Here is a 21,485-nt window from a genome sequence, read left to right as displayed (position 1 = left end):
TAATGATAGGTAATTTTTGCTGACAACTATCTAACATTGAACTCTTTATCAATGAGAGTTGTACAGCAGGACATGCAGTAGCCACAAAATAGCCACAAAATCCCTATCATTATCAGAAATTACATCAGCATCTGGAACACTGACTTCCTATCAAAACCCATTACCGACACCTGCCCAAACCCAGTATATCAAGTGCCAATCATGCTAATGGTGATTTATTTCAGTATTGCCGTAGATTATTATTGAAAGTAATTGCCTTCCACCGCCTCTTGCTGCTCCTCGGAGGACTGCTGCCTCTTCAGTCCCGCCAGACTTTGAAGAATACAGAGCAGACCTCCGTCCAGAAACTGAACAGAGAAGAAGGTTTGGGTGAGATCTGTTAACATACATCTCTGATACTTCAGCTGTATAGGCTAGGAGGCTTCCTGCAGCATATTGTTTTCTACTCAGAAAGACAGAAGAAAGTTTTGCCCTGCATTTTGTTCAAGAGGAATCCTGACATTGGTTGGATATTCAGTAAAGTATGCAAAACACAATCCTCTAAATGCCTCTGAGACACCAGGATGCCTAAAATACTCTTTGCATGTTAGTTGTTTGTTCTGCTTTGCTTCTAATTTTATCTGAGGCCTTCTGTTTCTTCTCAACATATCACTTCGTCCTCTTTGAAACATTGTCTAGATGTTCATTTAGCTGGGCATATTATCTGACTAAAGAAATGTAAGTTATAGTTATTTCTTAATTTTTCAATCTGCATACATTTGCATATATATCATTTGTATGTTTAGAATTTAAAAATGGCATATATCATTTTTAGAGGATGGATATTTGATTATAATATGTGCCCTCTTGGAAAGGGCATTTCTTGAGTGAGATAATTTCATAAATTGTACTTGCTGCCCTATTTTATAAAGTTTATTAAAAGTTTCAAATCTTTCCAATTAATTGGAGGTGTCTTATGTTAATTAATCTAAGGAATTTATAATGGCTTAATAAAACATTACAGTCCCACTTTTCATTTCCAAGAGTGAGGCAGGTTTCACTGAGTATAAGTGAAGTTAAAAATGAAGGTGGTTCTTTATGAAAATTAGACTTCCTCTAAATGAACAAGCTAATCTTTGCTTGTTTGAGTTAAATATTTTGGGGGTCCAGAGATACTGCTTAGAGGAGTAATACTGTAAGGCAATTGGAAACTTTTTAAAAATTACTGTTAATTGTGTTTGCTAGAATCTCTCTTTATCACCAACCAAAGCCTTATGCACAACAGCTAAAACATGCGTAGTGTACAGGTAACTTCCAGCACAGCACTATGGGAGTATATATGCCTTCATGCTATTAGTGATTTGATGAAATTACCAGCAGGATGGTATAAAAGAAGAAACAGAACTTTTCCCATAAACGTTTCAGATCTTATCACAGCTAGGCCTACTAGGTATACATGACTGATGACTTGGTGTGGCTGTCTGGGAAATATTTATGGAAAAACCTACTATTCATGTGTGACTCGTGAGATTTCATTGACTTGGTTCTCTGGGAAGTGGCTATCTGGGTTGCTTTCCAAAATGGACTTTTGCCTAGAACAGGTAGCAAAACCTGATTTGGGGGGAAGACTTCTGTCTTATTTTATTTACATGATCTAGTTATACCCACTCCTCATTTAGTGACCAAGTTCCATTAGAATGACAAGGTTGTTAAGCGAAATGGTCACTAAGTGAACAAGTGACAGAGAGAGATGCTATGAAGATCACTGGTTGCTGCTGTCTCATTCAGATAAAGTTCTCTCGCATAGCTACGCCAGCGTTACTCTCACTCTGGCATGCATTGTTGTCAGACGAACAAAATCTGGTCATAAATACGCGCATTGGTTGGAAAATGAATTTTTTATTACTGTCATATTTGTGAATGGTGGCTAACTGAGGTAGTCACTAAACAAGGAGTGGGTGTATATGATTAATCAATCTGGTCAGTTTGGCTCACTTGAAAGAGGGATTTTGAGCCATCTCCCAAAATACATATTTTTTACCAAAATACATAGCAGAATATGACTTCTGCCAGTCTTACTGAATCAAAGATTTCCAGTTATGCGTAGCTGATGTAGTTGCTTAATTTGGGGGGTTGAGAAATAGACATTCCAAGTTACTTTCAAAATTAACAAATTTTTGCCTGGAACAGGTAACAGAACAACATTCCTATGGAAGTTTTGGCTCTTTTTCCATCAAAGTCTCCTAGTTACCCATCATCTGAGAATTTGTTTTGTCTGACTTTTGATGCTAAATGGTTCATGCAGGTGTAACATTAGAAAAAGATACCGTTCTTAAATATTCTCATCTCTCTATCACTTTCTACTATTTATACATCAATTCATGCTAACTCCAGTCCTTTGGACCCAGCTTTTATACCTTACAAACCCTCCCTAATGAAGGTTGTCCTGCCTTTTCAGGGTTATCAATCACAGAATGGTTTGTATACATAGTAGACCTTGATGCAGCCCTTCAAACGTCTGAGGATTCACATAAAGGGAGAATGGATAGTACATGTATTAAACAATCAGCAGGTGCCCAATTTAATAGGCACCATTCAAAAGAAAAAAGAATGGGGAAGAAAGAGGAATGCAGGCACTGCAAGTTTCTTCTTCAGGAGTTCATAGGGATCTCAATTATTCTCCTTAGTTTGAGGGATTGTTTCACTTCCCTACCCCCAGTTCTAACACAGTTTAAGGAAAGGAACAAGGTACATCAAGCAAACTCCACATTTCCCCTAAGATACCCCCTCTTTTTTAGAGAGAGAGATTCAGCCTACTGAATTGGCCGGGATTAGCCATGTGGGCGATCGCTCTCTACTGAATCTTGAGCCTTGTGCCTTTCCGTCGCGGCTTCTGCCGGCTGAGTCTCGCTGACGGTCGGATCAGCGCTTTTCTAGTCTGGGTCGCGCTTCTTCTTTCCCTGCAAGTATCATGTCCCGGATCCTCAAATCAGTGGATTACGAGGTATTCGGCCGGGTTCAAGGTGAGCAGCGGAGGAGGATGCGAAAGCTAAATATTAGGAAAGGAAAGGGGCCGTGGGGACTGAACCGCGTTGCAAAAATAGCTTCAGAGCGCATGAGCTGCCCTCTCGGGTTACCGAGAAAAGCTGGCAAGGAGAGCCGTTGTATAAAGCGAGTTTAATTGCCAAATCATGCAGGCCGTGCATGCTGAAAGGAGCTCCCGGGCTCCATTTGTCTCAAGTGAATTGAAAAGCCGGCAAGGGTCTTAGCGTAATACACGTGCACGGCAGGTGCAGGAAGGGGCCCTGACTATTTCCATGCCCCCAGCTCCATTAATGCTGCCCCAGTTGTAAGAACGGTTACTTCCTGTGCTGTCTTCGCAGGAGAGCTGTTCAACTGCTTACTAGGATTAGTTTGTGTTTTGAAAACTGTTTTGGGGATATCATTTCAGACTGGCAGTGAAGGATTACATTATTAAATCCTCCTTCATGCAAAAGCTAATTATAGGAGAGAAGAGTCTTTTTCTTAATACATTTGATACAGAAGAGATTTACCCACATCAACCATCTTTCAAAAGTGCACAAACACACTTCACTGAAATGCGAAGTGGTGTAGGAACAGGAATAACTTGATCTATAGTATGTGTTCTCTGCCTTAGAAATTATTTTCCAGAGAAAACACTGTAAAGAGACCCTATTTGAGCAGTGATTATGGATGGTGTCTGTGAGCATTCCTACAATGTTCTGGCAACACATTTTCAGGGATAGTTCAATCCTCTGCCTGTTTTTTTAGAAGTGCTCCTGAGCTCAAAACCAGTCATTCTGAGTAAAATTATTGTAGAATTGCAGCTGAAATGTTCTGTGTTCATGCCCTATGTAGGACTTCTGTCAGTACAATTGAGCTCCCTGAATATAAAAACAGTTTACCCAAAATACCTGAATTAAAGGTTCTTTCATTGCAATTTTAGGACTCCACACACAAACAAACCAGGAAAGAAAAAAGAAAATCTTGGTGCTGCTTATTTGTGTCAATCACCCCGCAGCTCTTCCTCTCTAGAAAGAGCTACTGTAAGTGTGGCCCTGCCCACCAAAGGATGGCCGCCTCTGATGTAGGGAGCGAATAGTTAAAACCACAATTATAAAAATAGAACTAAAAATGCAATGTCTGTAATCTAAAACAAACAAATTAAAATGTATGACTTAATCAGTTTAAAATGAAGAGCGGAGGATTAAAATTGATTGAGTGTAAAGCAGAACCATAATTTTAAAATCATAGGAAAAAATATTTTCCTGGCAGTGAAATAATATAAAAATAGACACCAACTGGGCTTCTATGTAGGACATACCACAGTTAGGAGTCCAGCAGTGTAACAACATGAAACTATATAGCTGAGATCCAGATCTAAAAGATGTGGAATGGAGAATATGTCTCTACATGAGAAGAGAAGCCATACAGCATATCAATATTTCTGAATTGCTGTATGATAACTTGAATGTATCTTGTAAAATTATATGCTCTGTGTGTGTGTCTGTTTATACACACACACACACACACACACTGTATATATGATGAATCTATGTAATAATTCTGATTTAAACATTTCCTATCTATATGACATAAAATCTATTATACTGCAATTTCATTAATTGCTAAATAAACATTATAGTTATTTAGTATGTGAGTTGTGATTATATGAGTGGAAAACTTGATTTTAAACATATTTACGTAAGTGAAAGTTAATTCAATTTATTATTTTATTAAAATATTTCTTTCCTACCCTATATCATAGCTGAGTAAAATCAATAGAGCAGCAGCCAAGTAGCATAATAAAAACACAGATGATAAGCTTTTTATGTGTTTTGTTTTGCTCTGTTTATCCGTTCTTAATTTATCCAAAAGAAAGAAGCTAATAAAGCAATATAGAACAACTTTAGCAAAAACAGCTGAATATCATAGTGAGAAATTATTTTCCAATATTACACTTAGCTCTAAATGCAGCTTCATAACCCAGATGTGTATCTCATTAACAGTAGAGCCCAGTTGAGCAATCATCCACTGAATTCAGTTGTACATCTGGATCTCACTTGCTCTACCAGTTGCTCTATCAGTTGTCTTTGTTTTATAACAGGTGTTACTCTTAATCACTTTTCAATTTACAAAACCTTCTATCAAAATAAAAATTGTCTGACAATCTTTTGCTGGTTGTTATAATGCCTCTAGCATGTTTCATAAATCCAATGAAATGTTGCTCCATTAGTTTGAGCAAGTATTTATAGTTTTATTTTCTTTGTATTCTTCTTTCCCAGGGGTTTGTTTCAGAATGGTAAGGCAACATGAAGTACATCATTTTTGCATCACTTCTCTATAACATTTTTGAGAATAAAAATAGAAGGTCTGTGCAGACACTTCAGGAATCTGCAATGTCAAGTTTTCTGTGTTAATCTGGACAGTTAAGTATCATACGACTGTAGTGTACTATATGCTTTCAGGGAAACCATTTTGCAGTAGAACTCTGATTTTATGAACATTAGTTGTATAAATAACCGAATCCATTTAGTATTTTATTCAGCCACATGAAAAAAGAAAAGAGGTACATGTGGATGAATTTAAGTGCTGTACAAAGGTCACATGGACTTACATGGGAATCTTGCATTTCCTATTATCCATATTTAAGATTGTGCAACATGGAAAGATTATGGATGAGCAAGAGCCCATTTTTCACAATGACCAAGAAATGTTAGTGGACTGTGTTCACTTTCCAAAGCAAAATAGAGATTGTTGAAAGGTTGGAAAAAGGTGAAACAGCATATTAGCAAAGGAATTGGGAATTGGGAAATTCACAGTTTCACAACTGAATAAAAACAAAGACACCCTCTTGCATTTTGTCTCAGCAGTAGGCAGTGAAGATGGCAAAACGAAATGGAAAACAATGAAATGTGCAAAAAAAAAAAATCAACATTAGAAAATGCTCTCTATGCATGGTTTTCCCAAATGAGAAGTCTTGGTGAGCCAGTGTCAGGCCCACTTCTGTGTGAAAAGGCCTTGGAAATGAACAGGAAATTAAACGGCAGTCCTAACTAAGGCAAGCTAAGGATGGTAATCACAATTCAAGTCCCACCATGGGATTCATTATCTTGGTGTGAAATTATTATTATTATTCATCATGTGAAATTACTAGTTGATGTGCCTGAAACGTGTGCCTGAAACAGAAATTCACAGATTTCAAAAATGAGAACTTTGATGCTGCAAATATTTATAACACTGTTATTATTCCTGGACCCTCCCACTCTGAAGCCAATAGTGAGTGCATTAGAAATTGCTTTGCAGTGGCTAGAAGATCAACAGGAATGTGATGTGGTATAGTTCCTGTTTCTGAAAAGCCTGCAGGATTTCACTGCAAAAAAGATAATGAATTCTCTCAAATAAAAAAGTAATTTCAGAACTTTGTAAATAAAATGCAATATAACCATCTGAATGGACTTAATCCAAATTGTTTTGGGCACACAGTGCAAATTATGCAGTTACTTGGTTTTTACTTAAAAATAAATAAATTCAGAGGAATATTTGTTCAGTGTTTGATTTTCCTCTCTCCTACCACAGAATGTCTTATCTTGGAAATTGTAAGTGCCAGGCTCAGAAGAAACCAGGATCTTAAAGCAACTACAAACCATAGTTCAGATCCTAAACTTCATAACAATATTTGCAGAGCTTTTGTGCAGTGGTTCATTGGAGACTTTTGATTAAGACAGTCTAGAGAAAATAGAGCATAGTAGCAAAAGACTTGTCATATTCCTGATGGCCTAAACTGGACCTCTGTTTACTGTATAGTGGTTATCTATGCTGTGCTACACACAGACCTTTTTTGAAGCAGGCATGTTTCAAAGCTGTTATCAGATGCGGCGGGGCTGTATATTAATTCCTATGACATAGGGTTTTTTCTTATTTGCTTCAGTTTTTCTGCAGAAATTTGTAGAACATCCTTTCTGGTCATTTCTTTATGTTCTAGATAATTGGTAAAATCAGCAGCTAGTGAGATTTTCTCGTTTATTTTCTCTTTCCCTCCCTCCCCCCCCCCAGTTAATATGCTGCGGGGGGGGGGAGGACTCACACGTATCTGTGTTGGCCACAAAATGTGGTAATCTGTAAGCCCAAAGCTCAATCCAGTAAGACTCTGGACACGAGAAAACTTTTCTCCGTTTTATTTGGTACCAAGTGAAATGGGATTCCTCTCCTGAAAGAGGAACCCTGAACTTCTCAAAAACCAAGCATTTTATACTTTTTCAAGAAGAAGTGGTTGCAGGGTTGCAGGTATCTCTCAAGTATGCATACATTTGTGTTTTTACCTAATATAGCTACATCTTCCACCTTCTAAGAATCTTTCCTACCTCTGGGCGTGGGATTACCTAATGGAAGGTGTGATTTTTACCATGCTAATAGTCTGTCTGGCTACTTTCAGACAGGATAACTCTTATACGCGCATGCTTGCGTTCTCTTCCTGGCTCTGTGTTCTTTCAACCTTGCTATCTCCCCTTCATACCATCTCTGCTGCCCATATTATCTCTACTGTCAGGCATAAATCAGCATTCCTTTACAGCTGTACCATCTTCTCTGGTAGACATCAAACAGGTTTCGCAGTTGCAGCACTGGCTTTTCTGATCACTGCCCCCATCTGGATATATTATTCCCAAATATGCAGTTAACTGTATAAACAGGTCATGTGTACATTTTGTCAGTCATTTATATTGCTTTGTATTTTCACTTCAATTGCCTGTTCAGTTGCATTGACACATACCCAAAATTACTTTATATCTTTATTTTTAAAAAGCAGCAGAGAAATAGAATACAACATCAAATTCACCTTATAACATGTGCCCCATTAGCTAAATGCCACTTCTCTTTTTTCTAAGGCGGCATTCAGGTGCTTGTATTTGTCACATTAACCAAAATAAGAATGAGTTTTTTGCACACATTGAGGCAGCAAAGTTCCAGAAAAACCTGATGACAGGTGATCAAGGAGAACAAAATGCTCCGAAGATGTAGGAATATACCCAAATACTTTCCGAATACAGACTGGATTCTAGACATTATATTTTTTCTTTCAAATGACAGCAAGGAATATAAAGGGATGGAGTACAGTAATTGGTGAGAGAAGAAGGAATATAGCTTGGTGGAGGATTTTAGGAGGCCTGATATATAACATAGGAGGCCTACGTTCACATGTTCTGATGCTGTACTCCTTATAAGTTAATTTTGTCTTAGCAGAATTTTTCCCCTGCCATTTAAGGTAGTATCTTCAACTTGCAATACTGTATGCTACAGACCAGGCGTCTGTTTCAGCATGCTACCCCACAGTCTGCTGTGTGCATAGATTTAGTCTTAATTATTATGAAAAGATGTGGGAAAATGCAAGGGTAGCAAGCAGTTCTAGGTAGAATAAAGCATTTGGCAATGTTCTTGTTGGGTGCCATTGTATGTGCTGTGTTCTTTGCAATCCAAAGTAATTAACTCAGCAAATAAAATTGATGAACCTAATTAATTGGTAAAAGCCCTCCATGTGGAATACATATAACTTCTTAACAAACCTCAGGTATGAAAAATGAGAGTATATACTTCTCATCATTAAATACTCTTGAATAAGTACCAGACCACAAATTAAGCACCTTTGGGAGAAGAATATTTAGGCTAGATTATAGAATTGGAAGAGGCCATTTAGATCACTGAATCCAACTCCCTACCAGTGTAGGAATCCAAATTAAAGCATCTCAGACAGATTACTGTCTAGCTTCTGTTTGAACCTATCCATTGGAAGAGAACCTACAATCTTTCTGAGTAATTGGTTCCTCTGTTTAACTGCTTTTCCCAATAGGATGGTTTTTATAACATTCAATTGGAATCTACTTCCTGTAACTTAAAATCCACTATTCTGGCTCTTGCACTATGGAATGAAAGAAAACAGGTATTGAATTTCTTTGTGTGACAGCCTTTCAGATATGTGAAGAATGCTATCATATTTACCTTAGTCATCTTTTCTCAAGACTACCCAGCTCCTTCAATCTCTCTCCAAAGGATTTAGTTTCAAGTCCCTTGATCAACTTCATTGGCCTTCTCTGAACCTGTTCTAATTTGCCTGAATCTTTTGTAAAGTGTGATCACCAAACTAGAATAAAGTAGATCCATGCAGTGGTAAATGCCTCCTTGAGAGACAGTGACTGAAAGAGATAGTGGTGTGTCCTCTCCTCAAGAGACTACAGGTAGTCCTTGACTTATAACCACAATAGGGACCAGAAAATTCATCATTAAGCAGTGTGGTTATTATGTGAGGCATCACATGACTGCACCCTATTATATGACCTTTTTTGCCACGATCATTAAGCAAATCACATTGGTTGTTAAGCGGGACATCACGTGACCACAACTTGCAACCTTTCCTGCTGGCTTCCCCATTGACTTTGCTTGTCAGAAGCCGGCTGGGAAGGTTGCAAATGGCTATTACTTGACCGCAGGATGCTGCAACCATTGTAAATGTGTGACAGTTGCCAAGTGACTGAATCATGATCACATGACTGCGGGGACGTTGTGATGTTTTTCAGTGCTGTCGTAACTTCAAATGATTGCTAAACGAATGATCATAAATTGGACTGCTTGTATACCTGAATCCAGCAGATCTAGAAAAACTTTGTCCAGTGTCCAACCATCCATTTTTAAGGAAGGTTGTTCAGAAGGTGGTTGATCTCCAACTTCAAATGGAGGAAGCAACTTATCTGGAACCCTTCCTGTTGGGATTCAGACTGGAGTGTAATACTAAGGCAGCTTTGGTTGCACTTGTCGGTCATCCATGTCAAGCTCGGGATAGGGGTGGTGCGTTCATCCTGGCTCTCCTTGATCTCTCAGTGCCATTCAATACCATCATTCATGATAGCCTTCTGGATTGGTTTAGGGGATTAGGAGAGGGGACCTCCTTTGTCAGTGGTTCTTCCTTCAGGACAGCTTCCAGTCCATGTTGGTAGGCAGGGAGCAGTGGAGCTGTAGGCCTCTGCTTTAGGAGGTGCTCAGGGTTCTACCTTCTCCTGTTTCCTTTTTAATATCTACATGAAGCCATGGGGCAAGGCCATCCATTATGCTCTAACGAGGATGAGGTTAATTCCACTGCCAAATCTAGAAGTAGCAGAAACAAGTTTAAGGCAAAGTTACTGGTCCTTTAGAGGAAAACTGGGCGATTAAAAAGCAAATCATACTGAATAAAACTGAAGTTTTGAGACTGAGCTGTATGAGCAGTTTTGAGTACTGAATGCATGCTGAATATTTCTTCTTCTTCTGTTTGTTTTCCAAACCAGTACACAGAGGATAAAGCTAGGAAAGAAGGTGTAGTTGGCTGGGTTAAAAATACCAGACAAGGGACTGTTACTGGACAAGTGCAGGGTCCAGAAGATAAAGTGAATGAGATGTAAGTACACTCTTTCCTTGGCGTGTGCTGGCTAGTTTCACTAATTTGCAAAGTTTGATTCAAATGCTGCTGCCAATTATGAAGAGCAACTTTTCCAGGTTGCATGGGATGATGATATTTAAACAATTCACTGAACTGAACTTTCTTCAGAAGAAAACCAAACACTGGTAAGGAGACCTTGAAACCTCTGCAAGCAATCTAGAACAGGAATGGAGAACTAAAGTACAGTTCAAGACATCTTGATACTGGCCTTGGGAGTGCTGGGAACTGTAGATCAGCAACATCTGAAAGGTCATAGGTTTCCATCCTGATCTAAAACCTTCCAGAAGGGATATGTAGTGGATGGAAAGCTTCTTTAGAAACCACATTTGTAAACAACAACAGCAATAAATGTGGATTTCCGCAGTGCTGTTGGTTCTCAGGAAGGAGATAGCACATTCCAAGGAGGTGGAGGAGATACAAGGAGGCACAGTCCAGGAGGCAATTGTCAGGCCCAGCCCAAGAACAACGAAGAATCAGTCCATTCAAACTCCAGTTCTTCATTTGCTCACACTGTATAGACAGAATCTTGCCAGACTAAAGCTACTCTAACTAACCTAGGGGGAGATAACCTGGGAGACTCTAGGGCGGTGCTATCCTGAACCTCTTTTTTTCCCACCATTGCCTCCTGGACTGTGCCTCCTCTTATCTCCTCCACCTCCTTGGAATGTGCTCTCTCCTTCCTGAGAACCAGCGGAGCCGCCAAAATCCACCACAATAAAGTACGTCATGGATTCCTATTGAAGCAGTGCTTCAGACTTCTAAATAATAAGAAGGGGAAGCTGGGACTGGCTACATGATACTCTGTGCCATTTTCCCCACTGCCTCTTTGCCTTAATCCAAGGATCACATTCAAGAAATAGGTCTCCTGTAGTCATCTCTTGCTGATAACATCGTATGCAAGTATATGTGATCTCTAGTGAAAAGGCTGGATTAGAATTTATACATAATTCCAAGTCTAAGCAAAGAATAAGTGGTCTGGAAGCCCAGCTGATGTATTTTGGGAAAAAAAGGCTGGGGGTATAGGTGAAACTCTTCATAATTATCCTATAATAAATAACTCCATAGCTGCTTCTCACTGATGTACTACCTTCATATTGGAAATTGTCCTATTCAACATACATCTTTCTGTGAGTTCAGGGGAATAATTTATTGGGGAAAAACTAGAAATTGACATATCTAAAGTGTGTGTGTGTGTGTGTGTGTGTGTGTATTTACAGTATTCATATGTCTTCATTTGTTATCTTAGTACTCAGTGAAAATAACCCTTCATATGGATATAATTATCCTTCTAGGGAAGACTGAGCTTGAGAGAGACTTTTTTGAGGCCACCTAGAGAATTCATAGCAAAACTGAACTTTGGATTTCCCAGTTCATATCTCTGATTGTGTTACATCAGTTCCTATATAAAGATACGAGCAAATGAGCATTATTTAAGTGTATTTTCATAATACATAATTAGTCTAGAAATCTTTGAAAGTATATAATTGTTTTCTTCTGTCCCACTAAATCTGGTTATTTGAATTCAGCAGTACTACTTCACACTAGACTTGCATTAGTTAGGTGTGTATGTGCATATAACGTGCCATCAAATCGGTGTTAGCTATCAGCAACCACATACATATAGTTGGACTTTGAAGAAGCAGGACAGAAAGAGTATTGATGCTTTTGAACTCTGGTGTTGGGGAAGACTCCAAAGAATACTGTGGATAGCCAAGAAAATGAGTTATAGAACAAATCAGTTCAGAATTCTCAATCGGGACACAAATGATCAGGTTCAAATTATCATATTTTGGACACATAATGTGAAAACTGAGCTCTTTGGAGAAGTTTACAACACTGGGAATGGTGGAAAGTATTAGAAAAATAGGATGCTGGCAAGGTGGATGCACTCAGTTCCGGTGGCAATTGGTGCCCTATTGGAAAATCTGAAGGACAAGGTTGGAGACAGAATGTCCTGGAAAAAATCACTAAGAGTTAACCCCAACTTGATGGGTCATAAGCAAGCAAGTCTGGGTATGTGTGGATATATGTGTGCGCACTTCTATATCTTTATCTCTAACAGCAAAGCTCAGAATTCCATTGGTTGTTTCTCAGGCGCTCTGCATGGGATTCTGTTTCTGTTGGCAATCACCATCTTAGGCAAATACGTCACACAAAAATAAAATATTGCCTTTGCATACAAAAAGTGTCAAGATTCAATTCCATAGAGTATGACAGGGAAAACCATTACCTGCATGATTCTAATCTTTGTAGGTACAGACACATCATGACATCTGAATATCATTTCCAAGGCCTTTATTGCTACTCTACCAAGTACTAGTCTGTGGCCTGTTTCTTGACTGCATGGTTTGTATTCCCTGGGACTTTAAGAGAGCAAAGGGCCACACCTGTACTGCAGGGAGATAAAAGAGAAATGCTGCCGGCACAGGGTGTGGTTGTTGGAGAATTAAAGAAGCCAGTTGTGTGTAGAGGAGGTGAAAGTAAAACAGTTGGAGTGAGCAACCAGACTGAAGCTACTTGACCTTTTCCAAAGCTAGCTTGAACAACTGGCATTTCCCTTTTCATATATGGCTCTAATTTGGGTTGGATGATCCTAAGCATTATTTTGCTAGCATGTGAAATTAAAGGTATTGTACGATAGTTTGCATGCTCTGTTAAGGCTCTTTTTTTTTTGTATTGAAATTGGAATGTAGATTGACTTCTTCCAATCGGTTGGCCACTGTATTGTTCTCCCGATTTGCTGCATAGTTTGGTTAGAACCTTGAATGATTCTTCTGTTGCTTGTCATATTTCAGTGGGTATTCCATCAGTTCCTGTAGCTTTCCAACTTGGTAATGATTGAAGTGCTGATCTAACTTCAGTTGGTAGTACTAGCGGTTCTTGAAAGGTGGGAATATCTTCTAAAATATCCTGGATATTGACATCCGTTCTGTCAGATTTTAAGTATACTCCTTTCATCTTTGTGTGACCTTTGATGCTGATTCAGTTACTGTCTGTTCATTAGCATCCTTTAGCAAGCCGATCTTCTGAGTTTAGAGATCTTTTAGAAGACTTGGTTTGTTTTTCCATCTTTGATGTCTTTATGGATATCATTGTAATGTTGCTTCTTGTCTGTCCTAACAGCTCTCTGAAATTCTTTGTTAAGTTTGTTCCTGAGATCTTTGCCTTTCTGGGTTTGGCTTCTCTTCTCTTTTTGGCAGTTTCCACCATTTGTTCTGACTTCCAGTTTGCTTTCTTCTGTTTCTTTATCTTTGGCAGTCTTTTTTCACATCCATAGTTAACAACTTGATTTCATTCCAGAGTTCCTCCAGTTCCCTATCCATGAGGTTCAGGACTTCAAAGTGATTCCAAATGTTCTCCTTGAAAATGGTGGGCATATGCTCAAGATCATATTGTGGAAACTGTCTGTCTTCTTCTTCTTTAGCTTAACTTGGACCTTGTACATGAGCAGTGTGTGATCTATTCTACAGTGAGTCCCTGGCCAGGTCTTTGCTGTTATAACTTCCACCTCCTTGGACCAATTATAGAATCAATTTGGTTTCAGTGTACTCCATGTAGTGATCTCTGTGTACTGCATATAGACATTGCCTTGGTTGTTTGAAGACTGTGTTAACAGTATACCCACACATACATATGTACAGACATACATAAATGTAAACCTACTATATGGGGACGCCATTGGTGAATTCCTCGGTGAATCTCTTGCACGCAGAGAAAATCACACTGGCCTTGCAGAAATTACTTAATAAAACTTCCTTGTCTGCTGATATCCCTTCAATAGTCATAGTAGCCATGGTTAAAGGTGTTACACAATCCAGCACACCCATTATTTGGCCAAGTACCTCCTACAAAAAGATTGAAGTCAAGAAGGAGCTTCTTAGATTGCACTGAGGAGATTGCTACTACACCTCAAACAGAACAATTAAAAAGATGGAAATCTCAAGTAAAACACCTTCATAATTGGATAGAACTGCTTGAGGAATTACCTGGAGGTTCAGAGGAGGAGTGGATGGTTTGGAGATGTTTAAATAGACTGTGCACTGATTTGGCCAGAACTAAAGATTATATGGAAAAATGGGGGTTTCTCCCTGAGGGCAAGGATATTTGCTGCGAATGTGGCAATATTCAAACAACTACCGATCTTTTACAGTGCCCTTTGGGACCGACATGCACACAGAGTGACTTACTGGTAGGAAACACCTCTGCCATCAATGTGGCCTGGTATTGGGCTAGAGCTATATAAATTTTATATTTTTATTAAATGTTTTTAACATTTTGAATTTTAATTAATACTTTTCCCCTTTCTATTTCCTGCATTTCTGACACGAGATGAGAATGTAAACCTAAATCTCTCAACCCAGCAAGAAGAAATCCAGCCTAATTTGAATTGAGTCAATAGGAAAAGAGACACAGAAGCCTGAAATAGGGTAGAGTGGGCCATATCATTCTTGAGCCCTTTACGGTTTATAATATTCTATTATAATAGAAGGCATGATTATCTAAGATAACCCCAAAATAAACATTTTTTGCTAAAAGGAGAGAATATGCTGCAACATTTTATTGTAAATCATGCTTGTCAAATGTAAGTATTTTAAAATTCATAATTTTAGATCTGGCCATATGCCAAGAGCAAATGGTTGAGGGCAGAGAGTGGAAGCTTGTTAAGCTAGTTCTTGAAAGAAAGGAATCACACATTAGAAAGGAATCAGACATTAAGTACTGGGAAGACAAAACAATAAATAAAAGCAACTCTTTGTTACATGAGAAGCAACTACAATACTGGAAAAATGGTATAGCTCTGTTAAGATCACTGATAGTTTTATATAATAACTGATGTAACCATTTATTTGGTGACATGATTTTAAGATACTGATTTTTCCAGAAAACACAGAACTAGAAATCAGAATAATTATATTTTTGTTTATTCGTTTAGTCGCTTCCGACTCTTCGTGACTTCATGGACTAGCCCACGCCAGAGCTTCCTGTCGGTCGTCAACACCCCCAGCTCCCCCAAGGACGAGTCCGTCACCTCTAGAATATCATCCATCCACCTTGCCCTTGGTCGGCCCCTCTTCCTTTTGCCTTCCACTCTCCCTAGCATCAGCATCTTCTCCAGGGTGTCCTGTCTTCTCATTATGTGGCCAAAGTATTTCAGTTTTGCCTTTAATATCATTCCCTCAAGTGAGCAGTCTGGCTTTATTTCCTGGAGGATGGACTGGTTTGATCTTCTTGCAGTCCAAGGCACTCTCAGAATTTTCCTCCAACACCACAGTTCAAAAGCATCTATCTTCCTTCTCTCAGCCGTCCTTATGGTCCAGCTCTCGCAGCCATATGTTACTACGGGGAACACCATTGCTTTAACGATGAGGACCTTTGTTGTCAGTGTGATGTCTCTGCTCTTAACTATTTTATCGAGATTTGTCATTGCTCTTCTCCCAAGGATTAAGCGTCTTCTGATTTCCTGACTGCAGTCAGCATCCGCACTAATCTTCGCACCTAGAAATACAAAGTCTTTCACTGCTTCTACATTTTCTCCCTCTATTTGCCAGTTATCAATCAAGCTGGTTGCCATAATCTTGGTTTTTTTGAGGTTTAGCTGCAAGCCATCTGTTGCACTTCCTTCTTTCACCTTCATCATAAGGCTCCTCAGTTCCTCTTCACTTTCAGCCCTCAAAGTGATATCATCTGCATATCTGAGATTGTTAATGTTTCTTCCAGCAATTTTAACTCCAGCCTTGGATTTCTCAAGCCCAGCATGTCGCATGATGTGTTCTGCATACAAGTTGAATAGGTAGGGTGAGAGTATACAGCCCTGCCGTACTCCTTTCCCAATCTTAAACCAGTCCGTTGTTCCGTGGTCTCTTCTTACTGTTGCTACTTGGTCATTATACAGATTCTTCAGGAGGCATACAAGATGACTTGGTATCCCCATACCACTAAGAACTTGCCACAATTTGTTATGGTCCACACAGTCAAAGGCTTTGGAATAGTCAATAAAACAGAAATAGATGTTTTTCTGAAACTCCCTGGCTTTTTCCATTATCCAGCGGATATTGGCAATTTGGCCCCAAGTTCCTCTGCCTTTTCTAAATCCAGCTTGTTCATCTGGCAATTCTCGCTCCATGAATTGCTGAAGTCTACCTTGCAGGATCTTGAGCATTACCTTACTGGCATGTGAAATGAGCGCCACTGTTCGATAGTCTGAACATTCTTTAGTGTTCCCCTTTTTTGGTATGGGGATATAAGTTGATTTTTTCCAATCTGATGGCCATTCTTGTGTTTCCCAAATTTGCTGGCATATAGCATGCATTACCTTGACAGCATCATCTTGCAAGATTTTGAACAGTTCAGCTGGGATGCCATCATCTCCTGCTGCCTTGTTATTAGCAATGCTTCTTAAGGCCCATTCAACCTCACTCTTCAGGATGTCTGGCTCTAGCTCACTGACCACACCGTCAGAGCTATCCCCAATATTGTTATCATTCCTATACAGGTCTTCTGTATATTCTTGCCACCTTTTCTTGATCTCCTCTTCTTCTGTTAGGTCCTTGCCATCTTTGTTTTTGATCATACCCATTTTTGCCGGGAATTTACCTCCGATGTTTCTAATTTTCTGGAAGAGGTCTCTTGTCCTTCCTATTCTATTGTCTTCTTCCACTTCCATGAACTGCTTGTTTAAAAATAATTCCTTATTTCTTCTGGCCAACCTCTGGAATTTTGCATTTAATTGGGCATATCTCCCCCTATCACTGTTGCCTTTTGCTTTCCTTCTTTCTTGGGCTACTTCTAGTGTCTCAGCAGACAGCCATTTTGCCTTCTTGGTTTTCTCTTTCTTTGGGATGTATTTTGTTGCCGCCTCTTGGACAATGTTGCGGACTTCTGTCCATAGTTCTTCTGGGACCCTATCTACTAAATCCAGTCCCTTAAATCGATTCTTCACCTCCACTGCATATTCCTTAGGAATATTAGTGAGCTCATATCTAGCTGATCTGTGGGTCTTCCCTAATCTCTTTAGTCTGATCCTAAATTGTGCAAGAAGTTCGTGATCTGAACTACAGTCAGCTCCAGGTCTTGTTTTTACCGACTATATAGATGTCCGCCACCTTTGGCTGCAAAGGATGTAGTCAATCTGGTTTCTGTTTTGTCCATCAGGAGAAGTCCATGTATAAAGCCGTCTCTTAGGTTGCTGGAAGAGAGTGTTTGTTATGCACATTGAGTTGTCTTGGCAAAATTCTATCAGCCTATGTCCTTCTTTGTTTTGTTCATGCAGGCCATGCTTACCTGTAAATCCAGGTGTCATTTGACTGCCCACCTTAGCATTCCAGTCTCCCGTGATGAAAATAACATCTCTTTTAGGCGTGTTGTCCAGTAGGTGCTGCAGATCCTCATAGAACTGCTCTACTTCAGCTTCTTCAGCATCTGTGGTTGGGGCTTATATTTGGATCACTGTGATGTTAGATGGCTTGCCCTGAATTCAAATTGAGATCATTCTATCATTTTTTGGATTGTATCCAAGCACTGCTTTCGCCACTTTACTATTAATTATGACGGCTACTCCATGTCTTCTGTGGTCCTCTTGTCCACAGTAGTAGATCTGGTGGTCATTTGATGTGAAGTGGCCCATTCCAGTCCATTTCAGTTCACTGATGCCCAAAATGTCTATCTTGAATCTTGACATCTTGCCAATAACCACATCCAATTTGCCCTGGCTCATAGATCTTACATTCCAGGTTCCAATGGTGTGTTGATCCTTAGAACATCGGATTCGCCGTTCACCACCGGCACCGTCGGCCGCTAGCCGTCCTTTCGGCTTTGAGCTAGCTGCGTCATCACGTCCGGGGCTAGTTGAACTCATCCTCTGTTCCTCCCCAGTAGCATTTTGACCATCTTCCGACCTGGCGGTCTCATCTTCCGATAGTATACCGACATATCTCTGGTTGTACTGATCCATTTAGTTTTCACGGCAAGAATACTGGGGTGGGTTGCCATTACCTTCCCCAGGGATCGCATTTAGTCTGACCTCTCTGTCATGACCTTCCCGTCTTGGGTGGCCCTTCACGGTTTAGCTCATGGCATCATTGAGGTGCTCAAGCTCCAGCACCACGACAAGGTAACAATCCTTTGCTGAAGAATTATATTTTTACCAGTCTCATATTCTTCAGGTCTGTTAGACAACAACTTAATTGTTTCCAGTCAGCTTTGTCCAACGTCTCTGGAAAGAACCAGATTGCTTAAACCTCCAAACCTTCTACAAAGGATTGGGATATTAATATCTATTTGTTTTTTATATGTCACCATAATCTGCATGGATTCCCAAATGTTTACAACAGTAAATGATTAAAACCAAGGCAATAATAAAGAACAAGGCAACAGTATATTGCAATAATATAGATGGTACCCCTCATCATTCCCCAAGTGCTCTGAAAAAGCTCTATTTTTACTAGATTCTAGAAGACCAATAGGATGGGTGCTAATCTGATTTTCTGTGGAGGCTGTTCTATAACTTGGAGGCCATAGGGAAGAAAAAGGAAGAAAAAACCCACTGATCACTACCCCTGTCCTAACCTGTCAGTAATGTGGGATTTTGTTGGGGAGCATGCACCCGATGCATAATTTCCATGAAGACAATGTGGTCCTGAAGGTATTTAGAAGTCAAGCCATGTTGAGATTTATGGGCTAAAACAGCACTTGGAATTGAATTTGCGAATATATGGGCAGCAACCTTAGGGACTTCTGCACAAATTTTACATGGCTATAATGGCCCTAATTTGCCAGCAAACAGGCTGCTGTGTTTTGCACCGATTGCAGTTTTTGGTCTTCAAAGGCAGCCCTATGTAGGGTACATTGTGGTAATCCAATTGTGGTAAGTGTGGAAGTTACTCTTGCCAGGGCCTCCTGTTCCAAGAAGAGCTGCAATTGGCACATCAACTAATGTTGGGCAAATGTTCCCTGATGGCCTCATTTAATCATAGCCATGAATCTAGGATGATCCCCAACTTGAGGCCTGTTCCTTCAGAGGGAGTGCCATCTTTTCCCCTTTCCAGAATTATAACCAGAATCAGCACAGAACCCTCTGAACAAACAACTCTATTGTTTTTGGGTTCAGCTTCAGCCTCTTTTGCCCTAACAGCCTTCAGATGTTGGGTCAAGATTTCCACAGCATCGGCAGCCCATCCCAAGATGGAGATGTAAAGCTGTCTATCAGGTCATGACAAAGGTCATCTACAGGAGTGACGTGCTGTTTTCATCCTGTGCCTTGATCTGCATCCAGACTGAAAAGGTTTTAGATCAGTGGTGTCAAACCCAAATATAAATGGAGTCCACTAAACTGTACATAAGGATCCCTGCGGGCCACATACTGACTTAGAAAGCGACACACATTTATATATTTCTTCGTTTATTAATATATCAACATATTAAAATCAGATAGGAACTAGATATAACTAAGACATTAAAATGTATTATTACAAATGTGACTGTTTTCAATATTTATGTGTATTTATATACTGTATATTTGTTTATTATATGCATACCAATCACATAGGAGCTAGTCATAGATAAAAAGAAGCATACAATTTTATATTTTAATATTAAACATTCAAAATATTCCAAAACATATCACTAAAAGAAGATTCAAAATTAATTTAATATTCTTTGCTGGAAACTTGGCATCTTTTGCCAGAAACTTTTATCAAAAGCATTATACAAAAAGCATTTAGATTGCCCTTTCTCTTTCATTTTTTCCCCCATTTTCTCTTCCTCCTTTGGATATATTTAAAACTTAATTTAAAAATTGAATTTTTTATAAAGTTATCAATGATCATGGATCTTGTGGAGCCTGAAACTCAACAGATATTAATCAAACCTATTTTGGAGGAAGAAGAGAAATGAACTCAATCTGTTTTGGAGGGAGGAGAGAAATTAAACCCCTTCTGGAGAGAAGAGAAATTAATCCAACCTGTTTTGGAGAGGTTGCTCCTTCGTGTGTTGGAAGCTCTGGGGTCTGAAGCAGGGTGGCTGCGGTGCAAGGCTGGTTGGATGCCTGCCTGCCTGCCTGCCTGCTGTCCAGGGAAAAGCCCAAGCTCGCTGCCTGAGCTTAATGGCAGCAATGAGGTCGCTTGGTGCTGCTGCAGCTCTGACTGAGAGGGGCCTCCTGTCACAGGGTGCTCCTGCCCAGCCCGAGCCAGGGCAGCCCCAGGCAGTCTTTGCTGCTACAATTAAGCCGAGACAGCGAGCCTGTGCAGGACTCCTCGTGAGTCGCGAGCCCGGAGTTTTGGTGATTGGTGACTAAATGTATTATTATTTAGTTTTAAAATTCTAATATCTATGTTTTGTTGTATTTTTATTTTATTAAGTATTACCCAGTTGCATTTTAATCCGGTTCAGTCCACCCTCATGGGTGTTGTGGGCCACATGTTTGACACCTCTGGTTTAGATGATCGACTTCCTTCAGGATATGCTCTAACTGGCTATTCCCACTTTTTCCGAAAAGAAGGTCGGGGTCAGGACACCACCACTTCCTTATGGGCAGTTGCCATTCACCCCTTCCTCAAGAACCATTGACTACCTCCGAGATTCAGCTTGTCACTGTTATCCCACCCACCTGAAGGAGTCTGGTTGGGAATGAATCCATTTATGTTTTATATAAATATTTTAAATTAAACAAATCTCAATTTCAAAGAGGTTTTACCTTTTTTTTAATCAGCCTCATGCAAGGGCTGTAGACTGTAAAGAAATAAACACTCACTGTATGTTCTGTGAGAATATAGGAAGACATTTTTATATCCAACTTCATATATTATTCAGTTGAGGAAGAAGATTCACCACTATTGCTTAGACTGAAAGAGCAATCACATTATTAAAAGGAGGGAGGAAAATTCTTCATCAATTTAAGGTATTTCTGCTATTCACCAAAACCAATATCGGCAATGACATTGATAACAGGGCAGGAGAATAGTAAATTTGATTAGCTTATATTTGAAACAAAATATTAATGAATAAAAGTAAACTTAAATATACT

General features: G+C 39.5%; 1 protein-coding gene across 1 annotated transcript in view; it reads left to right on the top strand.

Moving 5' to 3' along the window:
* The first annotated feature begins 2,872 nt into the window (after nucleotides 1–2,872).
* The window catches only part of ACYP2 (acylphosphatase 2), a 69,164-nt gene continuing 50,551 nt past the window's right edge, over nucleotides 2,873–21,485 (top strand). The window contains exons 1-3 of the mRNA XM_063301514.1: nucleotides 2,873–3,002; nucleotides 5,286–5,302; nucleotides 10,314–10,423. Coding sequence (XP_063157584.1) covers nucleotides 2,951–3,002; nucleotides 5,286–5,302; nucleotides 10,314–10,423 — 179 coding nt within the window. The 5' untranslated portion in view covers nucleotides 2,873–2,950. The remainder of the gene's footprint in view (nucleotides 3,003–5,285; nucleotides 5,303–10,313; nucleotides 10,424–21,485) is intronic.

The sequence above is a fragment of the Candoia aspera genome, chromosome 1 (genome assembly GCF_035149785.1).
Source record: "Candoia aspera isolate rCanAsp1 chromosome 1, rCanAsp1.hap2, whole genome shotgun sequence".
NCBI classification, from domain to species: Eukaryota; Metazoa; Chordata; class Lepidosauria; order Squamata; family Boidae; genus Candoia; species Candoia aspera.
Note: the sequence above shows the minus strand (reverse complement) of the source record. Positions and strands in the feature narration are given on the sequence as shown.